The 13155-nt window shown below is 34.5% G+C and overlaps 1 protein-coding gene across 4 annotated transcripts in view; it reads left to right on the top strand.

Moving 5' to 3' along the window:
- eng (endoglin) overlaps positions 1–13155 on the top strand; it is a 58851-nt gene that overhangs the window by 9657 nt on the left and 36039 nt on the right. For all 4 annotated transcript variants that reach the window (XR_007827821.1, XR_007827820.1, XM_051110716.1 and 1 more), the window contains exon 3: positions 10841–10986. Coding sequence is in view for 2 of the 4 variants with exons in the window: in XM_051110716.1 (XP_050966673.1) it covers positions 10841–10986 (146 nt within the window). In the remaining 2 variants the exon portion in view is untranslated. The remainder of the gene's footprint in view (positions 1–10840; positions 10987–13155) is intronic.

Here is a 13155-nt window from a genome sequence, read left to right as displayed (position 1 = left end):
AAGGGGGTGAGTAAATTATCTGTAAATTTGTTCTGGAATTGGACTTCTCCTTTAAGGGCGATTTTCTCAATATTACATTTTCTTGCACCCTCAGATTCCAGATTTTCAAATATCTTGGCTAAATATATTATCCTATCCTAACAAACCATACATCAATGGAAAGCTTATTTATTCAGCTTTCAGATGATTTATAAATCCTAATATTCAAAAATTGACCCTTATGACTGTTTTTGTGGTCCAGGGTCGTATATAATTTATATAGACTCTTTAATCAACTAAATAATTTCGTAAGACAATACCAAAAAAATGACACTGCCTGAGTAGCTATAACATTTGAATCTGAATTTACTTCAAAATGCATAAAATTGGACGTACAACATCCGTTGTGTTTTCACAGACATGTGACCTTCTAGCATCAGTTGTGTCATTCATAAGCCTCATGGGATAGTAAAGTGTCAATCGAAAGTAGACGGTCATCTGGGTACCTTTTGCCTACTGTTTTTAGAATACTATGAACTTTGACATACTACTCTTTTGGCATACCATTTTTCACATACTGTGTAGTAGAGAAGTATTTGATTTAGGACAATTCATTTCAGAAAAATCATGTAATATTTTAGTTGTCCAGCTAATGCTGAAGTCTCTGCAACACTGTAGATCGTGAATGGAGACCTCTTGAATGCATGTACAGTATTCTTTGAAATGATTAAACACTTCCTCGTGTGCTCTTTTAGAAATGTATAAATGTATTAGTGTATGATTTATAAGTTCCACATCCTTCCAGCCAATGTTGCATTGAAGTTGTTCACTATTAAATGCATAAGTCACAAAAACATAGGATGCTCACCGTTGCATGAAATAAGGTCTAGCGTAAGTCATTGTGCACTTCTGTAATTAAAAAAAAAAAAAAAAAAATTGTCATGCACAACATTGCAAACTTGTAAAGTGTGGCTCAGATAGATAAATGACTTTGCCGTCCTTCTCTAGTTTGAGGTTAGAAACAGGGCAGCATGTTCACGATCTGCCTCACAGTCAGTTTGTTGCTCTGTTTATTTCCGACGCGATGAGACGGCCGACAGTCTGCTCCCAGAGGGTTAAACAGACCTACACAAAGACAGGCCGTCTCCACGAGTCCTGGCCGCCACGTCTGGGTGAATGGCTCCTCGGCGGGCCTGCAGTCGACACGGCGAACCCCTCCACCGTAACCCACGCCGACGATGATGCGTAGATGAATCTGGGGGGATTTGTGATGTGGCGGGGCGGCTGCAGGGGTTAGAGGCCAGGGGACACCGCAGGGCTCTGTGCGCCACTGATAAGAGTTTGTTTGTCTTCCTGTGGATGGTTAGGCCTCAGTCTGCAGCCGAGGAAACACTGGGACAATAGGTGTACGGAGCAGCCTGTGACCTCCCTCTCTCCCGCTCTTCCTCTCCCTGTCTCTCCCCCCGTCCCCACCTCACCGTTTCTCTTCCGTCCTTGCCTGCAAAACACTTTCATCAGCCTCCTGCCCGGCCGACAGCGTCCAGCCGTCTGACTGCTTGACCAGCAGGATTACATCTTACTAAGATTACAAATTAAGGATTAAAAATTACAACTAAAACAATAAAAGAAAACAGTTGCATTACTCATACATTAACTTATAACTTACTTTTATAAAATAATGACATATTAACTACATAAAATAAAATCTATTACAAAAAAAAAAAAAATAAAAAAAATACAATAAAATAATATTTCTGCTGGTTGCCAAGTCAACATTTTTTGTTTAGTTTATATAACAAAAATGTACAAAACTAAATTTTAAACTTATTAAAAACTATACAGTATAATAATAATAATAACAATAATAATAATAATTATTATTATTATTATTACTATTATTATTAAAAATAATCATTAAAAATAATAATGACAAAAATTTTCATTTTCATTTAGTTTAAGTACTAAACAACAACAACAACAACAACAACAACAACAACAATAATAATAATAATAATAATAATAATAATAATAATGAAAAAAACACACAACACTTTTATTTATTTGTGAAGAAACCTTTCTCATTTTCATTTAAAGTACTAAAACAACAACAACAACAACAACAATAATAATAATAATAAACATACATCAAACTTATTTTATTACAGGTACTTGGCAAGGCAATATTTCTCAGTTTGTTTGGTTTAAGTTCTGAAATAAATAAAACTAAATAAATTAAACTAAAATCTAAATCTAAAAACTTTATAGATATAAAAAAATAAAATAAATAAATAAAAATAATAATAATAATAATAATAATAATAAAATGACAAAAACACACAAATGTATTTTATTTCAGCTAGTTGCCAAGGCAAAATTTCACATGTTCATTTAGTTTAAATATTAAAATAAAACTAACTAAACTAACAATTAATTTTATTTTAGTTAGCTGGCAATTTCTTATTTTTGTTTAGTTACAATTTCAGTGCATAAAATAAATAAAAACCAAATAAACCCAAACCCTGGTGAAAAACTAAAATTTAATAAAAACTATATAGACATTTTAAAAATAATCTAAATCTAATTTTAAAGCATATTGATCAAATTATAACAAAATAAGAGTTTAACAGCAATAGTTCCTGCTAAACTGCCTGAACACAGTGATTCAGAATCTAGTGTAGACTGACTTACTGTTTCTGAATGAACTTTTAGACTGATTGACAAATGAACAAATCGCCTCTCATTCGCACGCGCAGTTAATTTGGATGCAGATCTGCTTAAAATGCGTTGAGAAAAACTATGTGATCTGTTTACTGAGTACATAAACTGAAAACATGACATACATTTTGCTTGAATCTGCTGAGGAAACCAATCAGGAGGGTAAAATGCGTGCTTCCTGCAGCTCTATTTTTGTACCGGAAATGTCAGTGAAGGTGTTTTCCACAAAATCTGCAGCATGTTTTGTGTTTCACTGTAACCTTATCCGAACTCGAGTCGCTATCACGCATAACAACGCAGCTTTGTTCGCGTCAGTGCAGCTCCTCAGACGATTCTCCCAGTCTCTTATTATGTTTTTGACAGGAAACAGACAGATTTACTGGTAAAGGAGTTATTCATAAGAAGGAAACCAGCCGTAGGTCAAAGAGGATTCTGGCGCCTTTGACCTGTGACAAGACTCAGAGACGGACATGAGCGTTTCCAGGATGCCAGATCAACATGCTTTCTGAAAAACATCAGCTTTATCTCAGATCCTCTTACAGTGACTCAGTGCTTTCGTACAGTGTCTGCTGTTCTTATGACCTTTAAAAACAAGAAACAGTTATGTGAGGAAATGTTGACACATGGACTGCACAAGATCAGCTTTTAACATTCCTTGTCAGTCATGATTTTGTTTCTATGTGATTTAAAGGTTAAGTGTGTCATTTATTTGCCATTTTCAGCACCAAATGGAGTTGTAAAGTAATATTCTCAAATACAGTTCCCACACCCTCAAATACGAGGTCTGCATCACCAAAAGAAATAAATCTTACAGAAGCACGTGATTAGAAAACTTCCATCTTCACTCATAGGCATGCAGACTCGCTGTCTGGTTGTTTTTGAGCCAATCTCACAACCCATAAATGTCATGTGACCAATCACTCAGCAGCAGTATCTGACAACACTAATTGGCTGATGACGGCACAAGAACACACACAAACCCCTTCATCTACTGTAATATGATGAACAGTGATTTCTGTGATTTGTTGCTTGCTGATGAAAAATGTTTGTTCATCAGAATACACTGTTGTACAGTTGTACACTAGAAAAAAAAAATTGGTAACACTTCACAATAAGGTGTCATTTGTTAAAGGGGTCATCGGATGAAAAATTCACTTTTACATGCTGTTTGAACATAAATGTGTGTACACAACCACCCTAAAATGATAAAAATCCACCCACTGGTATTTCTTTAATCCCTATAAATATCTCATTTTTCAAATCAAGCCATTCTCTGATTCCTGGCTGTGTGACGTCACACAGATCAAGGCTGCTCCCACCATAGTTGATTGACACTGCCATCTTACCTTAGACCCACCCTGAGTGAGCTGAGTGAGCTAAGAACAGTCCGACCGCCATTGTTTTGACGCCAGAGCAGGGACGTTGACAAGAACGGCTCCTAAGCGATTCAGGGGCTCTGTTGTTGGATGTAATAATGAACATAGTGGTCATCATTTCTGCCCGACATCTGAGCTGCTGAAGATGCAGTGGATTTTGTTTTTGAATGGAATGAGCCCCCTTATCTACATAGAAGTGTCTATGTTTGTGCAAATTATTTGTGATCCAGCTTCTCCTAAAGAAGAAGTAGGGTTTTTTATGCATCTTTGCAAATTGCCTTTCTTAATAATGTGCTAGTTAGCAAGTTTTGTTGCTAAATGCGTCTAAAGTAAATAGGACGACTCGTCCTAAAGAGACATGCAACAAAACGGGTTGCTGTGTGCAGAGCTGATTTTGACAAGGTAAAAAGGGTGTTGTTTTACACTACCATTGAGAAATTTTAAACAAAGTATGTTATAGACTTTTGATTAAGACCATAAAGAATCATATCAACTTGTGGAAAATGGTCATCCGATGACCCCTTTAATGTTAGTTTATGTATTAACTAACATGAATGAACAATGAACAATACATTTATTTGGGAAGCAAAATAACTTAATATGTTAAGTGTATATATATCTATTTTTTTTATTTGTTTTTCAGAACATTAAACGTCATATTTAATGTTGTTTTGTTTCTCAAGTAAATGTATGTTGACTTAGGAGTGTTTAGACCTTTGCTCTAGAAAATAAGAAAAATATTTAAGTATTCTTTTTGTAGTTTGTAGTTTGTGCAGTTTGCTATGTTTTTGAATGGTCATTAATAGAGAAACCAAATGGTGTGGATATGGCATCTGTCAGCAAGAGTTAATAGGTCAATGCTAACCAGCTAAACCATAACTCAGATAGCTTTGGTTAAACAAAAATGTCAGCTGGTCAATTAAGCAATGCAATGTATAAAAGACACTCTTCAAGAATTCAAACTTCTATTGAATTACTAATAGCAGGCCAAAATAAAAATTATGTTTTTTGAAGAAAACATTTTAACATTTTTCTTCATATAATGGACTGATGTGGTGCCCTGATTTTGAACTTCCAAAATGCAGTTTAAATGCAGCTTCAAGCAATCCCAAATGCGGTTGTAAACGATCCCATTTGAGGAAGAAGGATCTTATCTAGTGAAACGATCGGTTATTTTCATTTAAAAAATACAGTTTATATACTTTTTAATGCCAAACACTTGTCATGTCTTACTCTGCCTGGACTGTTGTTGTTCTGGTTCATGACAGTTAGGGTATGTCGAAAAAGTCCCATCTCGTGTTCTCCCTCAACTTCGAAATCGTCCTATATCGCTGTTTTACCTTTTTTGTTAAGGGTGTTTGATGATCTTTGCATGTTCACTTTGCAAAGACTGGGTCGGAACTTCTGCAGTGATGTAGGATGATTTTTAAATAATTTTTGAAGTTGAGGGAGAAAATACGATTGGAGTTTTTTGACATACTCTAGCTGTCTTGAGTCAGAATACACAGAGTTCAACTAGAGCAAGGCAAGACGAGCATTTGAAAATAAAAAGTATTTAAATTGTATTTTTTTAATGAAAATTACCAATTGTTTCGCTAGATAAGACCATTCTTCCTCGGTTGGAATTGTTTACAACCGCATTTGGGATCATTTGAAGCTGCATTTAAACTGCATTTTGGAAGTTCAAAATCGGGGCACCATATCAGTCCATTATATGGAGAAAAATGCTGAAATGTTTTCCTCAAAAAACATAATTTCTTTACGACTGAAGAAAGAAAGACATGAACATCTTGGATGACAAGGGGGTGAGTACATTATATGTGAATCTTTGTTTTGGAAGTGGACTTCTCCTTTAACAGAAAATAAAAATGCTATGTAATTGTTTTCTTTGGACATTTTAAAGATTGATTAAATTGTACAGTTTTAATGAATTTGTTTAATTAAACATCTTTTTCAATGATAAACTTGTATTAAATCCTAAAATACAGAAATAATAAAGTGGAAAAACACAGAATGAAGGAAAACAGACTTATTAACTTAGCTGGAAATTAAAAAAGGGTAACACTTTAGTATAGGGAACAATTCTCACTATTAATTAGTTGCTTATTAGCATGCCTATTCATAACATATTGACTATTTATTAGTACTTATAAAGCACATATTCTGCATGACCGTATTAACAACAACCTTACTAAGTACTACTAATAAGCAGCAAATTAGTAGTTTATTGAGGCAAAAGTCATAGTTATTGATTTGTTAATAGCGAGAATTGGACCTTAAAATCAAATGTGACCTTAAAAAGTAACTCTGTGGAGTTTATTTTAACAACTTATGTTTCCATTAATTCTCAGGATCTAACAAACATGTGCAACGCATTTTCTTCACCATTAATGCTAGGAAATGACTACTGTAAAAAATATTGCTATTATATGAAAACCCTGTGATATTATATTTGTCCATACGGTCCAGCCCTGTGTACCACTGTTATATTCTGAGGCCAGAAATTTCCCCATCCTCACCTGACTTGAGGAAATAAATGATTGTGTGTTCTCAGTGCGATTGTGCTCTTCACTGATGTCTGGACAAGCATCGTGACAAATACTTTGATTGATTTGAAGCGTTTCCCTAAAATTGAAAACGTGAAGCCTTCTTCGGAAATCCACGAGTGCGTTAGAGCGTCGCGTGACCTTCTGTTCTCTCATAATGCTAGAAATGAAACTCATCTGATGATGCCCCAGTGCTGCGTGTGTTTTCCAGTATTAAGCAATTCGTCTGTGAGTCGCTGTTATATTCACCCAGTCGGTAAGAGCTGAGACACATGCTTGTGTTTTTGTGAGTGTGTGTCGCTTCAGACAAAGGCCCGAGGGTCAAAATGTAAAATGAAGCCTCTCTTTCTCACACACGAGGGCAGGGAAAGTAACAAACGAGCTGCCGTGAAGGCGCAGTGATGGATGGCGGGGTAATATTTGTGTCTTGGCTCAGAGAAATAGGCCCGATTGGATGTCCGCAGCCTTAAACATTTGGTTGCATGGGAAAGAGCCATTGATGAAACGAGATAAAGCTGTGGCTTATAGCTCATTTAACACAGAAGTGCTTAGTGAAAGCTCTGGCATTTCCGGGTCATCTCTGTGGGTCAGCATTTACGTCCCATGAGTCTGACTGATATATGTAAGGCCGCTGGAGAAATCATTCATCTGCTGCTCATCATTATGAACGTCAGCACTGATGGTCTCTCCGACAACCCATCAAAACAGCATAATGAAGATGTACGAAGAGAAATGCGTGTTTCGCTAGTAGTTTGATGTGGATGAATTTCCGTGGTGAAAACTAGTATTTTTTTGATAAATATGTGGTTTTATATGGCATAAATGAAAAGGACAGTTTACCCAAAAATAAAAAAATTCTGTGTTCATTTCCCCTTGTACAGTCACAAACCTATATGAGTTTCTTCTGTTGAATACAAAAGATATTTTGATGAATATTAATAATAACCAATCAGCTGACGGTAGCCGTTGTACAAGCAATTTTTAAAGGATTACTCCACTTTAAGAATAAACATGTCCTGATAATTTATATATATATATATACACTACCGTTCAAAAGTTTGGGGTCAGTACATTTTTATTGTTTCTTTTTCTTTTTCTTTTTTTTTTTAAGAAATTAATACTTTTATTCACCAAGGATGTATTAAGTTAATAATTAAAAGTTTATTAAAAGTTAATAATAAATAATTTACATTGTTATAAAATATTTATATTTTGAATAAACACTGTACTTTTTAAACTTGTTATTCATGAAAGAATCCTGAAAAAAAAAAAATCACAGGTTCCCAAAAAGTATTTGGCAGCACAACTGTTGATATTATCCAACACTGATCATTTTAATAATAAATCCGCATATTAGAATGATTTCTGAAGGATCAGGTGACACTTAAGACTGGAGTAACAGCTGATAAAAATTCAGCTTTTCATCACAGGAATAAATTTTATTTTAAAGTATGTTAAAATAAAAAACATTATTTTATATTGTAAAAACATTTTGCAATATTACTGTTTTTTTTTTCTATATTTTTAATCAAATAAATGCAGCCTTGATGAGCATACGAGACTTCTTTAAAGACTATTACAAGTCTTACTGACCCCAAACTTTTGAACGGTAGTGTATATATATTTTTTTTTTCTTTTTTTTTCGTCAACATGAAACAGCTTGGGATTCGTTTTAAAAACTACTCGTTTAAATGATTCAGAGTCGACTCTTTCTTTTGAGAGACACTAACTTTATACACGGTCCACTTTCAGATTTAAAACTTTGCAGGATGTTTTCATTCACTTAGAGCTGTGTTACACACTGCATGAAAGGTGATTTTCAAAAATCCATAATAGGCACACTTTAATGACAACCAATCAGCTGACAGTAGCCATTGACTTCATATGGATTTCCTTTACTATGGAAAAAAAATACTATTGTCAAAGGCTACCCTCAGCTGTCTGGTTACCAACATTCTTCAAAATGTCTTCTTTTATGCTCAACAGAAGAAAGAAACTCACACAGGTTTGAAACAACTTTCAATTTTGGGTGAACTATCCCTTTACTGTAAGTGTTTGAGTCAGTATTCAGAATAATGCTTAGTCAATATTGGATTTGAAACATTTACATCTGTCTATCCGCTGAATGATGTTGGGTTGGGAGATTGTTTTTGGCACACTTGATTTTTGCAAAAAAGCAATTGGCAGTGCCACAGAATACGCCTATGTTCAAATCAGTGTTGAGGGTAATGCATTACAAGTAATGTGAGATATGTAATCAGAATACTTTTCCAAGTAACTAGTAAAGTAACACATTACTTTTTAATTTACAAACAAATATTTGAGTTACTCAGATACTCAGTTACTAAGAAGTAACGGCAGTTACTTTGTTTTCCCATTGATTGACTGACAGCTCTGACAGTCTCCATGTTGAGAGAAATCGTGAGTGCAGTGGCATTGTATTCGCTGTGTGAACATGATGCTTGCTGTAGTTCTAGACTAAATAATGTAACGCAATATTATAATGCATTATTAAAGTAACTTTCTCCAACACTGATCCAAATACATTCTACATCAAATCAGCCATATGCAGTTAGCAGGTAATGTACTTTGTTTTGTATGCTTAGATATTTTTACTGCAAATCAAGACAGAGATGCTCATTAAGAATAAGCAGTGTATTTACAGTGTTTTTCCATTCAAACTGTGCTTACATCCTTGATAAGCCATGACTTACTATGACAAAGCCTGGACTGCCGTCACCATCAGTTTGACGTCTAAACATGGCATTTCCTGTTGTCCTTACAGTTGTTTTAGCTTCCTGTATTTCCTCCCACTCCGTCTGTCCTTTGTGAGCGAGCAGAAAGTGTCTGCAGTGTTTTGTTTACCTGGATCACTAAAGAAACAGATATACACTACTGTTCAAAAGTGTTGGGTCAGTAGGATTTGTTAATGTTTTTGAGAGAAGTCTGCAATTATTTGATCAAAAATACAGTAAAACTCAGATATATTATTGTAATTTAATATATTTATTATATTTATTATATGTAATATATTACTTAAATTTATTTAATATATTCTAAACTGTAATTTATTCATGTGATCAAATCTGTATTTTCAGGATAATTACTCCAGTCATCAGTGTCACATGGTCATTCAGAAATCATTCTTGTATGCGGATTTGCTGCTCAAGAAATATTTGATTATTAGCAATGTTGAAAACAGTTGTGCTGCTTCATATTTTTTTGGAAACTGAGATACATTTTATTTGTCAGGATTTTTTAATGAATAGAAGGTACAGTGTCTATTTGTAATAGAATTTTTTGTAACATTATAAAAGACTTTACTGTCACTTTGGATCAATTTAATGCATCCTTGATGAATAGAAGTATTAACTTCTTATAATAATTAAGTAAATAAATAAATAAATAAATAATCTTAAAGACCCTGCACTTTTAAATTATATTGTGTGTTTGTGTGTGTGTATATATATATATATATACAGCCATTCCTATCAAATTGTTTTAAAGTAGACCATTCTGGCTACTTTGTATAGGTTTCTGTGTAAGTACTGGTATGTATATGTATATATGTTGATTCCAGAAATACAGGAAATAAAATTAGGTCTTTATCTGGTCAGCTGATTCAAGAAAAACTTAAAATTCAGATTTATAACAACGGTTAGTTCCAACCCTAAAGACGACCCCTTATTCAGAATGATGGATGTTTTTTTGCACATATAAATTTCACCTGTGAAGGCAGTTGTGTCTGCCTTTAAATCTACTTGAACCTTTATCTCAATATTTTAAGCTTCAGAGTAAAACAAGAGCCATTTATTTGAATCATTAAGTGAAGTCAAAAGTAAAACTATCAAAATCATTAGATTCCCTACGTTTGCCATCCTTCTGAAGTGATCATGATGAAAGCAGTGACTTTATCAGAGCAAAACTAGTAGCAGTGTATCAGCATCCTACTGTATCTTTAAAGCCCGTGACATTAGTGCTGATCTGACTTCAGGAAACAGCTTTGATTATTTAGTGCTACTAGTAATATGTGTTGTTTTCTGAAATCAGCCTGATTCAGTTCTGCTGCACAGGAAGTGACACCTGACCTGTGTCTTCAAGAGAAAGGACGTGCATTATTCTGGAGATGATTAATGAGCTGCTGGCAGGATATTATTATTCCCCAGGGCCGCAGATGAAGAACATAAATGATTTCAATAACTTTCTGCCTTTTATTCTCTGTAGATTCCAGTGCAATCTGTGAGCTGAAGGATGTACCCGGAAACAGCAATGATTGGATCGTACTGCAGGAAGTGCCTCTGGGATGCTGGACGAACTTCACCAGTTTGGACGGGAAAGAAGTCCACATCCTCAAGCTGCTGGCCTCTTCTGTAAGTCAGCATAAGCAGTGTTGAACAGCTTCATCACTGTGTGTTTCATAAGGGTCTTTAATTTTTAATTTACACTTTAATTTTTCTGGAGTCCGTTTTAGTGGTTATGGATATTTTTTTGGGTTAGCCTTTTTCTGCAAGCATGTTAAAAAATGGACCACTCGAATTTTGCTTCACTGTGATGTAGAAAGGGGTCTTAGTATATTACAGCCCCTTAATCTGCACCCACGGCGTTTCCACTCACGCCGCTGCCATTGTGTTTTCACGAGCGACAATGGTGTACCAGTTTTAACACCATGGCAAAAGTTTGAGCAAAACATGCTAACTATTCTGTCTTTGGTTGCACAAGATGAGCACATAACACTATTTAGAGTCCCAGCCTCAGAGGAGACAGGAGAGCAGTGGATTTATTGATTTATTTACTGTACATTACGCTGATGCCACACAGATCTAATATAAACATGCAGTTTCTTTCCCAGCTGTTTACCTTTACTGACATAACTGACTGTTTTTGTCATGTGTTTTTGACATAAACCTGTGTGTATTTGACAGTTTAAGTGCAATAAGACATGAAAGACAACTAGTTTAGTACTTGCATGACGTGTGACAGGCGCTTTTTGTGCGTGTGCTTTGAAAATCATATAGAAAAAGTTTAATCTAATATGGTTTAAAACACATGATTACAGCACGATAGACATGATAATCAGAACCAAACGGATGTTTTTGAATATTTTATTTATGACAGTTCTAACAGCTTTTCTGAAAACACAAAACAAAACAAAATCCCACAAACTGTAAAAAAAAAAAAGAACAAAAAAAAACATACCTGAACACGCACCAGATACAGTGAAAGAGACACACCTTTAACAAAGCCATACTTAATCATACTTAAACACAATATTAAAAATGGAGTGAAATAATATGTCAAAATGATCTGTATATAGGTGCCCAAACAAATTTAAACTCTGAAAAAAGATAAGTGACAAAGGGGCCCCAGATTTTATTACATTTTTTTTTTATAAGCGTCAACCTTAGACAAACAATAGACAATTTTTAATTTATAGTAATCAAAAACATGTGATTAGAAGAAATAATGACATTTATACAGTTGAACAGCAATTTATTAAAAGTTTAACAAAAATACATTTTACAGGGCCTTATGAATTTTCCAAATTCCATTTTACTTTTTGCCAATTCTGTGTATTTTAATTATACATTTTAATTATTTAAACTTTAACAATTTTATTTACAATAAAACTGTGTTGTATTTTAATTTTTCTGGATTTATGATTTAATGCAAATTTATTACTAAAAACAGTGGTGATTAAATGAAGGCATAAAACATTTAAATCAATTTAACCTTTAAAATGTTATAAAAGAAAATGTAACATTTCCTTTTATTTTTTGGCAAACATTGTTTTATATATTATATTATTAATATGTCACAATATGACACAATATGACTTTCATTAAGTTTCTGGTGTTGTTGGCTTACCAAGATCTAGAAGCTTTGTTGAAATACCAATAGTCATAGTTTAATCATAGTTTCCTTAAGTCTGCCAGGACAATGAGTACCAGATGAGTAGCGTTCCGGGATTTCCCATGTTACAGTCATTCCATCTCATTTGAACAAGAACATCAGCGCTCAAACGTGTCAGGCGTTTGGAGGTCAGTCCGGTATCTCCACATGTGGTTGAGAAAGACCCACACAGACCATTAGTGATGATGCAACTCTCACCCATCCCGGCCAAAGCAGAGCAGGTTTGTGCGTCAGCATCAGGTTTTTTGTCGCTTGTTTACTCTTTAAACGCACTCGTGTTGATTAGCTGATTAATTATCAACATCTGACAGCTTGAGAGTAAATGGCTTCACAGCTTGAGGATGCTGAGAGTGATTTTAGGATGATTACGCACTGGAGATGTGGATGTTTCTTCATCTGTGCTGGATGAGTGAATGAATCATAGGCTGTGGAAATGTCTTGTCTTTTAACTTCAGCAGGGAATTCAACATGTTTTCACATGGTTTGCAGGAGAAAGACAAACATCTTTTCTATTAAATATAGACTCATTTGAGTGCATTTTGATTTCTCTTGAGAAATTTTGCAGAAAGCTGGTCAAGAGTGCACAGAAAGTGTGCTGCTTTTGTGTTTCTGGTGATGAAAGCAGGCCA

The sequence above is a fragment of the Labeo rohita genome, chromosome 5 (assembly GCF_022985175.1).
Source record: "Labeo rohita strain BAU-BD-2019 chromosome 5, IGBB_LRoh.1.0, whole genome shotgun sequence".
NCBI classification, from domain to species: Eukaryota; Metazoa; Chordata; class Actinopteri; order Cypriniformes; family Cyprinidae; genus Labeo; species Labeo rohita.
Note: the sequence above shows the minus strand (reverse complement) of the source record. Positions and strands in the feature narration are given on the sequence as shown.